Genomic DNA, 14559 nt, shown 5'->3' on the forward strand with positions numbered 1-14559 from the left:
GTGCCGACTGGTCTCAGACCGGCGGACAGTTGTTCCTATTTGGGACTTGAGTTAGGCGAAGCTTTCCCAAAGTCGATTATATTAGTCGAGAACAACAAGTGTCACTTGACGCCAGCTTGAGGCCAGCTGTCATGGTTTGTCACAGCGAGGATCTCTTTCGCTAAGTTTTGGGCAGACATTGGATCTCCGACGTTTCCAATGGCTTTGCCGTTCTGCAGCTTCGGCCTTTGCCACTGACAGATTTCATACACACGAAAGTATTTCTGGGCAGGTCACTGAGAGTTATAATGCCCCCCCAAAAAAGAGGAAAAAACATCGAAAATTTCCCAAGTCACATGGTGATGTAATTCGTACTACATAGCGCGATGAAAAACTGAGTAGCCCTCGATTACTGCATACTAGGTCGAGAGATACCGGACTGAGCTACCGCGCTCATGATGCCTTAGATCTGACTTATACGATCACGTTGTGCAAAATCAGTAATGGACACATTGCGGCGGTAAGGCGGTAAGCTTCCCGCCTACACCAAGCCTCTCGGGGTTTGAAGGGGAATGACGACGGCGGGTCGATGGGCTGGCTATTTTTACTTCAAATGGTTTAGTCGAACGCTTGGATGGTTCGCCCAGTAAGATGTCAAAGTGTCCTCAATTGTATTGAATGTAATTCGCAGACATTTTAGAGAAGCGTGTAAGTCGGGTCTTCAGCTTGAAGCAGCAACACTGGCATCTCCACGCCTTCTCACAAGGCCCAGCACGAACTGGCTACAGTCTGAACTCAGACACCTAAATTCGTCATGGGCATTGAGAGGTCTCTCAGTACCCAGCAGGCTGATTCAACTCACCAACACACACCCGACCAGGAAACTGTCTCGCTTGGCCCTGACAGCCGCATTGAGCATGTGTATCTCACATTCGACACAAGGCTTCCAGAGCCCGTCTTACAACCACAATCGCAACCTGAAAACACTCCTCCTCGTCCCAACCTCCAATCGTACAACTCTCCGCTCGAATGGTCTCCGGCTCGAAAATGGCTTCTGCTCACACTCGCCTGCACTGCGACATTCCTTACCTCGTATACCGCAGGCGCTTACGCTCCGCCGATACCTCTGATGCAAATTGCGTTCAACTCCTCGCACCTCGCTGTCCTCAGCGGTTTGACGACATTCACCATCGGTTTCGCTATATCGCCAATGGTACTCGCTCCTTTCTCCGAAATCAACGGCCGATACCCTGTCTTTGCTGCCAGTGCCATACTCTATACTGCATCCCAAATCGCGTGTGGGGGAGTGACCTCCCTCGCAGGTATGCTGATCGCGCGTTTCTTCACAGGCGTGGGAGCTAGCGTCTTCAGCACCATGGTAGGGGGCTTCATCACGGATCTCTGGGCAAAGGAGAACCGTAACACCCCCATGGCTATCTTCAGCGGCGCCGGCATTGTGGGAACCGGGGCAGGTCCAATGGTCGCTGCTGCGATCGTACACTTCCATGGCAATGAGCAAACTGGTGCTGGTTGGGAGTGGGTATTCTGGCACATGGCCATCTTGACAGGGGCAACAGCTGTCTTGTTGTTGGTTTTCATGCGCGAGAGTCGAGGCCCAGTGCTTCTGTCCAGAAAAGCAAATGCACTAAACAAGTGGTACGAGGAGCTGGAACAGCTGGGTGTATACGGGGTCGTCTTTCCGCATGTCGAGCCAGATGTTGGGAGCACATCACCAGGCCTAGGTTCGCAACCTAGGAGGATACGATGGGTTGTCAAAGAAGATGAGGACCGAATTTCCATCAGCCACATGATCACTGTTTCCGTCTGCCGACCATTTCGCCTTTTATTTACTGAGCCAGTCGTCTTCTTCTTTGCGCTGTGGCTGTCTTTCGCCTGGGCAGTTCTCTTTCTTACCTTCGAGTCGATCGCGATCGTATACGACCGCGTCTACAACATGTCTCCTTTCGAATCAAGCCCAGCGTTCTCCAGCCTAATCGTAGGTGGTACGATCGCGACGATTCTGTGCATCTGGCTAGAAAGCCTCCTGCATATTTCCCAATGGCAAGGTGAACCAGCCGACCCGACACATGCACACTCCAACTTCTGGACTTTCATGAGGCGCCGCTTTCCAGTCGACGTCCCTGAGTCTCGACTTTACTTCACCTGCATCACGACTCTTTTACTTCCAATTGGCCTGTTCCTGTTCGGCTTCCTTTCACGGCCCGAGATACATCATGCTGTGCCGGCTGTGGCTATAGGTATCGCGACTATTGGTATCTACTCCGTATATCTGGCAACCTTCAACTACATTGCCGATACCTACGGGCCCTATGCCTCATCTGCGCTGGCCGCTCAATCATTCTGCCGAAATATTATGGGCGGAACCTTTCCTCTCATTACCACTATACTCTTCCAAAACCTTGGAGAAAAGCGCGCAGGTGGGCTCTTAGGAGGTATCGCAACTGCGCTCGGCATCGTCCCGTGGATGTTGGTATTCTTTGGCGAACGTATTCGCAAATGGAGCAAGTTTGCCCAGGTAAGCAGGCCGCAATCTTTTCCCTCTTGTCGAGGCTAACTTCGCTCCTGAATAGGCACTCGAGAAATCGTAACCGCAGACGGGCAGACGGAACCGATGTATAACGCAGGAGAGAAGAGAATCTCTGAGAAAGAACGGGGAAATTGGTGGGTCTCCTGGTCATGGACAGAATGGTCATGAGTCGCAACACGAATATTGGATGCTATTTGCCAGACACAAAGATGCCAGCATGATGGCATGGTTTGCCTGTTAAAGCTGGGAACTACCTCTGTGCAGTTTTCTAATGCGAAAAACAAATGCTCGCCGTAATAAAACTCAAGAGCCGAGCCGTCAGCGCGGGAGATCACCACTCTGCCGCCCTGGCATATTTCTCCGCAAAATTCTCCGGGACCTTACCTTTAACAGGCCTTTGCCGATGACGAGTGATCGCGTGATTGCAGGGACCCCAGATTCTATTCGATGAGCTCCCAGTTTGACTCGCCAGGTGGTTGTCAACTAATATCCAGAGACGACACAGTTTCCCAACGGAGTCGTGCTCCGACACCTCGGTATCTCCAAGGCATGATGGTCGGCGAATTGAGACTCATCTAAACCGTGATCATGGGGGACCTCACGGACGATGTAGACGGTATATAAACTTGTAGATTCTTCTCGTTGCCAATCAAAGGCACCGAGCTTTCAGTGTTACTTTTGGCTATTCCCCGCAGACCCTCTTTCACAATGTTGCCCCAACTCTCTTTTCTCCTGGCTCTGCCCCTGTTGGCGATCGCCGTTCCTTCACCAGCGCCCCTCGAGCACAGCAAGAGGGCCATAACTTGCCTGAAGGTCGGGGCTACTGCAACCGCCAGATGGACGAACAGTGCCGGCAAATCATGCACTTTTACCGGCGTGGTCGGTAGCAACTATGGCACTAACCCTTCCGGCTCCGGAGAGTAAGTCAAGTCTTCCTCTGGTAACATATCATTGTTTACTTACATGGTTGTTCATAGCTATTCTTGCAACGGTCGCTGCGGTGCTGGCTGCACTGGAGCTTCTTTGGGCAATGCGTACACTCAAGACTGCTTCTCTCATGACATCTGCTCCTACTTCAACAGCGCTAGCGGCGGTGCAAGGTAAGCTTCTCGTATTCGTCTCGTGTAAGCTAGCCAAGATGCTGACATCAGTTGACAAGCGATCCCAACTGCGGTGCTGCCTACAATGCTGCGGTTGATGATACCACCCTCGGCGTTGTGAATGGTTGCGGACAGACGAACCCGTCCAACGCCGTATCCAAGCCTTCTACGAGCCCTGTCTGCACTTAGTAGAGAGACAGAAGCATGAGCAAGCCCATCATTGGCGGCTGTCATGACTTTGTGAACATTATGAGTTAAAAGAGACAGGTTTGGAGTCTGCACATACGATAATTTCTATAAACAATTGGTATTAAACTACTCTACATACAAAAGTCGAATGCAATCTTGAAGAACTTCTATGACAATTTTCTCGGGGTCTCCCAGCGCATGCTAGTACTAGAAAGTACTTTTTGGTATCATCGCAACTGTCGCTGTGCGAGGCATTGACAGGAATAAGAGGACGGAAACAGAGGGAAACGGACGGAAGAAACCAGCTCAACGTTGTCTTTAGTGGCCTGCATGGTCATCCCTGTACTTCGGGTAGTCGAAGAAATCATCAAAGATCTTTTCGGTGCCAGGAGGGTAGGAGAAGGTGACCGTAGAATCCTCTTCGTTGCCTGGGTTGGGGACGGAAGGTGTGTCTCCTACTTGCTGCGAGAAGCCGTCGGTGAAGTCCATCGTGGTTTGTTCAGGGTCAGGGAAAGGGGTGCTTGCAGAATTGTCTGCATGGCTTGGTCGCAGATCGCCGACATAGCGGACGGGCTCAGAACCTGACTGAGAGCTCGCAACAATCTCGCGTCCGTAGTACAGGGCGCCAGATCTCATCAACCGAGCCGTATCTGAGGCAGCGGCGATGTTGCTGTGCTGGGCATGAGGCTGTTGGTAAAAGCCGTGCAGAGAGCCGTCGAACTGTTGGGTGTCGCCAGCTTGGTTCGACGAAGCCGGTCCGAAGCCGAAGAACGGATCGTGGACAGAGAGTTCTTGGGCATTATCGTAGATTCCAAGGTCATGTTGCATAGACCGAGGGCCGTTATTGGCCTTTAAAAGGAGGTCAGCGATGTACGTTATGGTTAGGAAGGCGATGGTACCTGGCGGGAGACGTTGGTAGGCCGAGAACCGTTGAGTTGAAGGACCTGAGGGTCCACATAGCGCGGAGGATGAATGAGGCCGGTGGTCTGAGGCTGAATGTCGTTTCTGACAGAGTTCCTGGGGCCTGCGTACGGTAGGGGCAGGGCTGGGCGGGCGTTGGCAACCATGTGAGACTCCCGTCGAGCAGCCTCAAGCTCGGTTCTCTCGTCCTCCTCTTCGTCCTTTTCCGTCATGTCTCTGGCCTGTGCTTTCGAGCGACGTGCCTTCTTGGCGGGCGGCTTGGCCTGGTCGTCCTTCTCACGGGCTCTTTTGGTTGCTTTGAGCTTTCCGGTCTCGTCAGTCTTGTTGCCAGATTCTGCAGCTTTGGGGAACCTCGTTGGGTGAGGACTGTTGGAACCGCTCAGGATGTCGCGAAGACGAAGGACCAACGGCATGACATGATTGCTCTTCTTCCATTCCTGAGTAAGGTTTTGAGGTTCTTGGTTGCCACTGTCGATGTCCTTGACGTGAAACAGAATTGCCGCGTACCAAAGATGATTATCGTAACGGTCACAACCGAACATCATTTTCTCGCGGCTCGGGACTTCATCGTTGACGAGGCCTCGCAGCATCCGCTGCTGTGAATACAGCTTGATGTACTTGCCCCTGGAGTCATTGCTGTTGAGCGTCTGGAGGAGGAAGAGAGCATGACGGGTTCGAGGCGCGCCGTTGAAAGGGAATCTGTTGATCGCGTTGGAGATCTGGGCAGTCATCTCCTCTGCAGTGACATGATTTTCGCCGTCTCCAGGATTCTCGTCCTGGCCATCGTCCAGGGCGCCCTTCTCTCTGCGACTGCCCTTGTGATTGTTCTCCTTACCCTGGCGCTCCCCTCCCGGAGCTTTGTCGTTTTCGTAGCCAGCCATTGTGGTTTTCTCGCTTTTTTGTCAGCTTGTGGGCGTTTTTGGTGTGGAAGGTGATGGTTGAGGGTCGAATTTGATGGAAAACGCGTCGAAAGATTTGTGTAGAGGACTAGCAAATTTGGCGAAAAAAAGGACGGAGGACAAAAAAAAGAATTTTCACAGCAGCAGAGAGTCGAGAGATACAAGGTGAACTGAAAGAAGCAGAATAAACATGGCTCGGGAGCTATCTGTATGTGTGTCTGGTCTCTTAATTGGCGCTAGACGAGGGCCAGTCAGGGGAGCCAGCGTGAAGACCATATCAGACCTTGCTCAGTCTCATAGCCCCTCCCCCGACTTGGGTTCATCGACCTTCAGCTTTGAAATTTATTTCAAAATCATGCCAACTCAACCTGTTTCACTCTTCCCTCCTTCGTCACCTCATCGACATCCGCTCCCTCGATATCCTTCTCCTTGCCCTCAGGCTTGCCCTCAAAGACCTCTCGGATTTCCTCGAGCGTGTGTCCCTTCGTCTCAGGGAACAAGAACCAAATCAGGCCCAACAACAGCCCGAGAATACAGCAAAACACGATGTAGTACTTCCAAGCTATCGACTTCATCGCAATAGGGTTGACCTGGTTGCCAATGATAAGACCAGTAAACGCGGTGATGTACGTAACCGAGAGGCCACGGCCACGCAGAGTGTAGGGGAAGATTTCGACTGGGTATGCTTGCAATAGTGGCGTCCACGCAATGTCGTAGAAGAAGTAGAAGATAAATATGAATCCCACAACAGCTCTTCCAGTCGCCTCGTTTTTGCTCGTCACGAAGTAGGACGTCAGGCCGGTCCAAATGATGTAGCTGGCAAGCATGCCTCCTGTGGAGATGAGGAACAACGGGCGGCGTCCAAGACGATCAACCATGAGGGCTCCGAGGAAAGTAGAAATGATCCAGTTGAAAATCTGCAGCAGTCCGTTGATAAGAGTCTGGTCCTTGACTTCAGTTATGCCGATCGTGTTGAGGACAAGCGTCAAGTAATATGAAACCACAGCCACACCGTTCTACGCAGGTTTAGCTAACTATAAGGAGATTCAATTGCGGGAAACCACGTACCCATTGACTGAAAAGGCCGACAATCACTGCAAGAAGAGTTCGTTTGCGGTTCGCAGGGGTTCGGACAAGCTCAAGCCAGGAGGATTGGGACATAGCTTCAGCTTCGGCGTTGAGGGTTTGTTCGACTTCGCGCATTTCGAATTCGACGAGAGGGTTGTTGAGGTCTCCGCCTGCATGGTAGTCTGCAAACACCTTCCGGGCTTCGTCTTTGCGGCCACGACTCATGAGCCAGCTACGTGTGATGAACGTCAGTTGTGATCCACAGGTTTTGCCATATCGGCCTTGAGCTTACCGAGGTGACTCTGGTAGGAAGAAGAGGCCGAGCAGCTGAATGACCGGAATGGCACCTTGCAAGAGTGATGGAATCCTCCAGCTCCACGCTGTGGGGTTCTTGAAGGTTCCGTATGTGCACCATGCAGCAAAGATAGATCCGAAGTAGCTTGAAGTATGTCAATGATCTGCCAACGAAGATGTGCAGCAGGCTGACTTACAAGAAAGTGTTGTAAAGTGCCGTGACCTTGCCTCGCTGGGGAGGGTAGGCCAACTCGGTGATGATGATGGGGCTTGGCTGGCTGATGAATGTAGTGAAAAAGCCGAGAAGAGCTCTTGCGGTAACAAAGCTTGCCAAAGAGGGAGACAGTCCCTGGAGGATAGCAAATCCGATACAAGCTACCAACCCAATGCCGAGAGGCAGCTTGCGACCCCAGCGATCAGAGATATAGGTGACGAAGAATAAAGCGACGACTTTGCCGAGCGGGTAGACCGCATTCATGAGACCAAGGACCGCACCCTCGGGGTTTCCAAAGAACCCACGCCATTGAGGCAGGGTTTGGAGACCATTCATCATCGAGCCTGCATCGAGGTTAGCTCGCGTCCTCAAATTGCGAAAGACATCGGTTGATTTCGTACCATCGTAGCCAACTGAAGCGGAAGAAAACAAGGGAACAAGTAGGCAAAGATTCAGTTTAAGCAAATGCGATGTTCGGTACCATGGTTTCGGGTTCGCTGGAAGGACCTAGAAGTTTTGCGTCAATGACAGTACTCGACCACAAAGGATGATGTCGCGAACTCACAGCTGCGAGTGCTGAACCAACAGCAAGCTCCGTCTCCTTCTTTTTCCCGAAGACACCCATGATGACCTAGGATGTCTTTACCAAAAGTCGGAGACTTTTGCAGAATTTTCTCCAGCAAGATCGTCGCGACCAGATGCGAGCAATTTCGGCCGAGGAGACAAGCGACTGCAGGACGTCCAACTGAGTGATTCAAACTCCATGAACAAGAGGGGAACCATGCCATTTAACTGCTCGCTAACTATGCCCCCGTCCGCCTTAACCAACATCACGTTTCCCAGCCACCGAGGTTCGAGACTCTCGGCGCGTCTCCACGGTTCCATCCTACCCCAGACAATCTCCCCATGGGGTAAAACGGGAGCCGGAACTCGGGTGCCAAGATGTCTGGAAGTCGGATGCCAGGATAGCTCCGGGTAAGGGTTCGGCATCCATCAGCTCCGATACTCCCCGGCCCATTTCGACCAAATCGGCAATTGTGGCTCGGGCCCGATACTCCGCAAGCCACGGCGTTGTCTCGGGGAGTGTCGGCGGAGGCAGTCCACAGTTTCTCCAGCGGCTTCTGGCAAGTCATTGGACGACAACGACGAGACGGATCATCCTTTGGTCCATTCCCACATGCATATGTCATATTGAGGCTCTTCGGAGGGGTTTTGAAGATATCAAACGCAATTAGAAAGATTCGCCTGCATCGGCTCCCACACTATTGACGATAGCATCACTACTTAAAGTGTGCCCAACGACCGCCTCAACTCTTATGATCTAACCTAGATTGCGAGTCACATCGAAATATTCCGGGAATTCACGACTGAGCTCATTGGCCGTGGGAGAGCTAGACAACCAACCAACTGGACCCCTTTCAACCCACTAAGCCCTTCATTATGGCCGCCCAACGGATCCTCAAGGTCGGCATCATTGGCTGTGGTGAAATCACCCAGGTCGCTCACATCCCCAACATCAATTTCCTTTCTCAGTACTTCCAAACAACATACCTCTGCGATATTTCTAAGCAAGCTCTCCAACACTGCGCCAGAAAGGTCCAGGGCGGAGCGCCGAAGACGACCAATGATGCCGCCGAACTCTGCTCCTCGCCCGACGTTGATGTCGTGGTTATTGCCAACGCCGACGCCTACCACGTCAAGCACGGCATCCTGGCTCTTCAAAACGACAAGTACTGTCTACTCGAGAAGCCAGCGGCGCTGTGCTTCCGCGATATCGATCTTCTCGTGGAGACAGAGAAGAAGTCAAAGGGAAAGATCATGGTTGGCACCATGCGTCGCTTCGCTACCGCCTTCACGGACGCCGTCAAGGAGGTAGGCGGCATGGAGAAGATTCAGTATGCAAGAGTCAGAGATATTATTGGGCCCAATTCGACCTTTGTCGACCAGTCCGGCACATTCCCTCAAAAGTTCAACGACTTCAGCGCCGCAGATACCCAGGACCGTGAGAGCAATGAGAAGGACATCTTTGAGCAGGCCCTGGTCAACGAGTTTGGGGTTCCAGCAACGCCCCAGTCGAAATTGATGCTGCGACTCTTGGGAGGGTATGTACGAACGTCGCAATGTCGTAACGACACTAACAGACTCGTAGTCTCGGAACTCACGACCTGTCCGCCATGAGAGAGATCATCGGCATGCCAAAGAGCGTGGCCGGTGCGCACCTTTCCTTCCCTGGAATCTTCGCCGCCCTGTTCAGATACGACGACTTCCCCGTCACTTACGAGTCTGGCTTCAGCAAAGTCCCTCAGTTTGACGCCCATATTGAGGTCTATTCGCCTGAGAAGATTGTTCGCGTTGATTTTGACACTCCCTACGTGAAGGGCTTGCCAGTCACGATGACGATCCGGGAACTCATCGGCGACGCCGGTTTTCAGGAGCGCAAGGTTCGAAAGACGTACGTCGATCCGTACACAACGGAGTTCTTGGACTTTTATGACTGCGTCGTGAACGGCAAGCAGCCAAAGACGAGCGCGGCTGACGCGAGGAATGACATTGAGCTTTTTAAGATGATAATCCAAGCCGACGCTGGAAGGTACGAGAGTGAGGACTAAGGGGGTCTGATAGATAGTATGAGGCCTCCAGCAACAGTGTGTATTTATCCCATGCATTCACCCTCGGGTTTGATCATAGTATATCAGGTTGTTATCGTCTCAAGCAATCTTTATTACATTGACCGAACGCTGAGCCGCCTTTCATGCCCCTCCCATACCCGCTACTTTGTTTTCGTTGACTGATTCTGCTGCACATGCCCTCTTCTTAGCTAGAAACCTCAACTCTCTGGGAGTTTCATTCATACTGGGTATACGAATAACTAAAGTGGATTTCGGTCTTGATTGCCCCCTCCTCTACTTGCCCAAGACGCATCATTCTCAGCGCAAGTTTCGGCCACCCAGTAAACCTGTCCCAGTAAGTCCTCACATATTCTGGTCACAAGCCCGCATCACGATGTGTGACCGCACGCCCCAATCAGATCCAAGATCCATCCAGACGCCAAGCTCTATGGCTTCGGCGTAGAACGAGCGCTTCTTTTCAAGAAGCGCCTGGTGAATTTTGTTAGAAACTCGTGAACAATCAATTGGGACGGTAAGCATGTCATCGGGACTTACAGAAACACAATGATGTGCTCTACACGCGGCGTTTAGTATCCTTGGGTACAATACCGTTTCCTGGATGCGGACCTGTATCCTGCCACCCCCTCATCCCCGGCCTGCTTATGGCTGAGTGAGGCAGATCTGCTGTCCCAGGGAAGCTGGGGCGAAACCGACTCGAAAGAATTCTCTGGCGTGAGAAAACCCGTGGGTTTCGTCGCACTGGCGGGTTCTGTTGTACCGGTTGGCCTCGTCGTGATGCTGGCAATGTCACGACGAGAATCCCGATGCTTTCTTTCGGGCCGATCGTAGAGCTGCAAGAGCAATACCCCTCCCTCAACCTCACGAAGGACGTCCTCAGCAGAGGCGCCCGACCGAATTCTTCTGAGGACCTCATGGGCCTGGAACTCAGGCATGGACCGGATTGCGCGAAAGAAGCCGTTCAGGCAGTCATTCTGGCGCTCTAGTTCGGTAAACTTCCTTTTCATTGAGGCGCTGCGCGACTCAGAGGGGTCGGCGGTGTACCGACAATCGAATCCACGACTCGTGCATTGAGAGCATTTTGGACGGTCGGCGGAGCACTTGTCAGAGACGAGCAGATTAGTGCGCGATGTCTTCAACGAGGGGGTTCCTTGGGGGATTGGGAGAGCGAACTTTGATTTTGCGCTTCTTGCAACTCTCGCAAGCTACCCAGACGTTGCGCCGGGCGGGTTTCTGGTCAGATCGTGGTGACGATGCATTGTGTGGATTGCGCGGTGACGTAGGCGAGGTGGGAATAGCGTCGGATTCAAAAGCGGGACGGATCTCCCGGTAGCAACGGTTGCTGGCCATGTAGTCGTTCGTCACGGCAGAAAGACCATGTTTTGGATGAGGAAGGAAAGGAGGTTCTCAATGGCCAAGGACGAAGGAAATGAATTGGAATCGACTGTTGGGGGTCTTGTATCGATTTCTTCTTCAAAAAGGTCCAGGCCTGGCTCGTCCCACGATGCAGTGGACACACGGTGCAACAGGATGCTTTTTCAATCCCACCGTTCCAGACGGGCCCTTCTCCATCTGCGCGTGACGTAAATCTTTATCTTCTGTCACTGTTGCATCGAGATCGAACTGGAGGATGCACCGTTTCCGCAGAGTCGCGTGTTAATTGGCTGCGTGAGTGAAACGGGGTCAGCCTGTGTCACGGCGTCGCAGGAGCCCATGCGGAAAAGGGCGATGAGTATCAAAATCGAGATGGGGAATCTGGGATCGAGATTCCCATCAGGATTAGGTGTTCTCCGGAAACCATTCCGTTCGCACGTGGAGCGGCTGAACGATGCTGCGAAGCCGGTTAATCAGATGACGTCTCACGTGGAGAGGAGGAGGAGAAGAGTGGGTGTCGAATGGCTGGCTCTCTAACTCTACATCATGCTTCAATCACCTTCTTCTTGACAATTGCTCATGTTGGTCTGAACTTCAGGGGCCTTACATAACATTTAGTGGAAGGGAAATGAGAAACTTACCTAAGATGAGAGCCTGGTGAGCTTGTCAGATTGAAGAGTGAGGTGAGTTCAATCGGCCGTCATCCGTGTCTCACTCATCAATCAAATTCACTCGCGAGTGTCACCTCACTTTAAGACTGTTCGTCCACCCGTCCCAGCAAACGCAAGTGAACACAGATAGCCCTGATGATCTCTGCCTTTTTGAGCCCGCGAGCTCATCCAAGCGACTCACTGGCAGAGTCCCGTTCGTCCATGGATTCTCGCTCCCAATTGACCCATTCGGATCATGTGCCCCGGTGGACCAGCGTAACATTCATCACTCTGGCATCTCACTCGTTCATCTCGTGTCTGCAGTCCCAGCAAACAAGGTCAACAAGGTCAACCCGGCCGGTGAAGATGAGCCGACGGTTGTCTGCTAACCCTCTGCCAAGCAGTCGGGTCTACTTGGCTCATCATGACCCCATTCACACAATCCAAGCCGTCAGTTTTCATTACCAACACCCACCAGCGTCAACTCAGTCAACAGATCCAACGGCTGCCAAGCCAGCCACCTGTTCTCTTCCCTCGTCCTCAAGCCCTTCACCGCACCGAAATGACATCAACCCCAGGCGGACCCCGGCCTCAAAAAGGCATCGTTTCCAGGGCGCGGGACAGAAGGATGCGACGCCCCAGACGCTAAAACCCCGCACGCCATCGCGCACTTCACCCGCATCAACTCACGGTAACACCACAACCCCTGCACTCCGAATGCCCCCTGGGTCTCCCAAGCTTCCCCTAGCTCCAACTGGGAAATACTTCATATGAAAGCTGATGAACCTTCCATAGCTTCCCCCGCACCACCGCGCCCAACCCTCACCAACGGGAAAATTCTCCAGCTTTCGTCCAGCTTGGCATCCCCAGCCACGATCATCCGCTCTCTGCAGACTCCCAAGCTTCCCACGCCGCCTCTCAATGGCCCGGCACAGAGTCTTCGGTCCTCGGGCCAATGCCTGCCGGTCCGTCTCGGCCGCACCGCAAGAAGTCATGAAGTCAATATAAAAGCCCTGTTGTCGCATTCGAAGGCCCCATCCCACGAAGAATAAGCTCAGAGAGCCACGCCTCAAGTCAAAGTGCTAGCCAAGCTTGCTTCGACCATCACGTCCTCAAAATGGCGCTCACGAAGCTCTTCTCGACGGGCCTCCTCCTCGCCTCGCTCGCGTCCGCAAAGTGGATCGTCCCCGGCGGCAGATGGCGTGATACCGAGGGCAACCTCGTCAACGCCCACGCCGGTGGCGTCACCATCGATCGCGACACGGGCAAGTTCTTCTGGTTCGGCGAGTACAAGGTCCAGGGCCAGGAGGAGGGCGGCGGTGTCTCCGTCTACAGCTCCGACGACCTGGCGACCTGGGAGTTTCACGGCAAGGCACTCGAGCCCATTGACGGACACCCGTACATCGACTCGGACATGATCATCCAGCGTCCCAAGGTGGTCTACTCCGAGCCCACCGGGGAGTATCATGTACGCCACCTTCATCTTTCCACATGGTCGATTGGCTAACAACTCCTCCAGATGTGGTGGCACGCCGACAACTCAACCTACGGTCTCCTCCTCCAAGGCCTGGCCACCTCCCCAAACATCAGCGGGCCCTACACCTTCGTCGACGCCACGGCGCCTCTCGGCAACTGGTCCCAGGACTTTGGCATCTTCACAGACTACAAGGACGGCCGCTCCTACGCCCTCTACTCCAACGGTGACCGCCGCGAGGGCCGCGACGTCTACCTCAGCTCCTTCAACGACGAGCTCACAAACGTCACCGAGGTCGTCCACCGCTTCGACAAGTACGACCTCGAGGCCCCGACCATCATCCAGACCGACTCGAGCTACTACGCCCTCATGTCCCACAAGACGGGCTACCGCCCCAACAACGTCGTCGCCTTCCGCGCCGACTCCCTCGCCGGCCCCTGGTCCCAGCCCTTCTTCGTCTCCGACTCGTACACCCGCACCTACAACTCCCAGTCCGGCTTCTCCCTGCGCATCAACGGCTCCGAGGTGACGACCTACCTCTACCTCGGCGACCAGTGGGACTCCAACTCCCTCTGGGAGTCCCGCTACATCTGGCTGCCCCTCAGTGTCGACGACGAGAAAAAGTCCGTCCACGTCGAGTGGCACGACATCTACGACCTCGACGTCAAGACCGGCGTCGTCACCCCGATCGAGGGAACGACCTACGCCGCGCACGACTCCGCCACCGTCTCCGGCAACGCCTTCAAGCAGGAGGCCAACTTCGCCAGCGGCGGCACCATCGTCACGGGCATCTACGGCAACGACAGCAAGGTCACCTTCGAGGGCATCGAGGGCGCCGGCGAGCCGCAGTGGGTGTCGTTCTACTACCAGAACACGGACGACATGGGCTTCGGCGACCAGCCCGGCGGCACGCCCGACCGCATCGGAGGATCGTGGCAGCTGCGCCGCATCGCGAGCGTCATCGTCAACGGCAACGAGCAACAGGTCGAGTCTCTGTACCAGCGCGACACGCACAAGGGCATCATCCTGTCCACGCCGCTGAACCTGACCTTGGACAAGGGATCAAACAACACAATCACCATCGGCGGTCTGTGGAACGGATTCGACTTCAAGGGTGCCGACATCGACCGCATTGTGGTGTATCCCCCCGAGGAGAAGAAGACCGTCGAGTCCAAGTAGACATGAGCGTCTCCACATAATGATAATAGTAAAAAGAAATGTG

The 14559-nt window shown here is 53.7% G+C and overlaps 7 protein-coding genes across 7 annotated transcripts; 4 read left to right on the forward strand and 3 right to left on the reverse strand.

Annotated features, from left to right (window-relative positions):
- Window positions 1–793: 793 nt before the first annotated feature.
- On the forward strand, window positions 794–2588 carry CGGC5_v006818 (putative MFS-type transporter; the record flags this gene model as incomplete). The annotated part of the gene is made up of 2 exons (XM_032019690.1): window positions 794–2515; window positions 2571–2588. The coding sequence occupies 2 exons, from the start codon at window positions 794–796 to the stop codon at window positions 2586–2588; spliced, it is 1740 nt and encodes a 579-aa protein (XP_031883181.1).
- A 647-nt stretch (window positions 2589–3235) lies between these two features.
- Window positions 3236–3816, forward strand: CGGC5_v006819 (uncharacterized protein; the record flags this gene model as incomplete). Its single annotated transcript, XM_032019692.1, has 3 exons — window positions 3236–3447; window positions 3505–3627; window positions 3687–3816. 3 exons carry the CDS (start codon window positions 3236–3238, stop codon window positions 3814–3816), a joined length of 465 nt encoding a protein of 154 aa, XP_031883132.1.
- Window positions 3817–4134: 318 nt separating this feature from the next.
- Window positions 4135–5618, reverse strand: CGGC5_v006820 (uncharacterized protein; the record flags this gene model as incomplete). Its single annotated transcript, XM_032019693.1, has 2 exons — window positions 4135–4665; window positions 4716–5618. 2 exons carry the CDS (start codon window positions 5616–5618, stop codon window positions 4135–4137), a joined length of 1434 nt encoding a protein of 477 aa, XP_031883080.1.
- Window positions 5619–5989: 371 nt separating this feature from the next.
- Window positions 5990–7837, reverse strand: CGGC5_v006821 (Lactose permease; the record flags this gene model as incomplete). The annotated part of the gene is made up of 6 exons (XM_032019694.1): window positions 5990–6652; window positions 6705–6936; window positions 6997–7143; window positions 7196–7556; window positions 7614–7719; window positions 7778–7837. 6 exons carry the CDS (start codon window positions 7835–7837, stop codon window positions 5990–5992), a joined length of 1569 nt encoding a protein of 522 aa, XP_031883079.1.
- An 815-nt stretch (window positions 7838–8652) lies between these two features.
- On the forward strand, window positions 8653–9821 carry iolG-0 (Myo-inositol 2-dehydrogenase; the record flags this gene model as incomplete). The annotated part of the gene is made up of 2 exons (XM_032019695.1): window positions 8653–9314; window positions 9362–9821. 2 exons carry the CDS (start codon window positions 8653–8655, stop codon window positions 9819–9821), a joined length of 1122 nt encoding a protein of 373 aa, XP_031883078.1.
- A 363-nt stretch (window positions 9822–10184) lies between these two features.
- Window positions 10185–11189, reverse strand: nirA-4 (Nitrogen assimilation transcription factor nirA; the record flags this gene model as incomplete). The annotated part of the gene is made up of 4 exons (XM_032019696.1): window positions 10185–10310; window positions 10377–10395; window positions 10449–10939; window positions 11013–11189. The coding sequence occupies 4 exons, from the start codon at window positions 11187–11189 to the stop codon at window positions 10185–10187; spliced, it is 813 nt and encodes a 270-aa protein (XP_031883084.1).
- Window positions 11190–12980: 1791 nt separating this feature from the next.
- CGGC5_v006824 (uncharacterized protein) lies at window positions 12981–14516 on the forward strand (the record flags this gene model as incomplete). Its single annotated transcript, XM_032019697.1, has 2 exons — window positions 12981–13331; window positions 13383–14516. The coding sequence occupies 2 exons, from the start codon at window positions 12981–12983 to the stop codon at window positions 14514–14516; spliced, it is 1485 nt and encodes a 494-aa protein (XP_031883083.1).
- Between the last annotated feature and the right edge of the window lie 43 nt (window positions 14517–14559).

This window comes from Colletotrichum fructicola (assembly GCF_000319635.2).
Source record: "Colletotrichum fructicola Nara gc5 chromosome Unknown KSG_Nara_v1_contig04, whole genome shotgun sequence".
Lineage (NCBI taxonomy): Eukaryota > Fungi > Ascomycota > Sordariomycetes > Glomerellales > Glomerellaceae > Colletotrichum > Colletotrichum fructicola.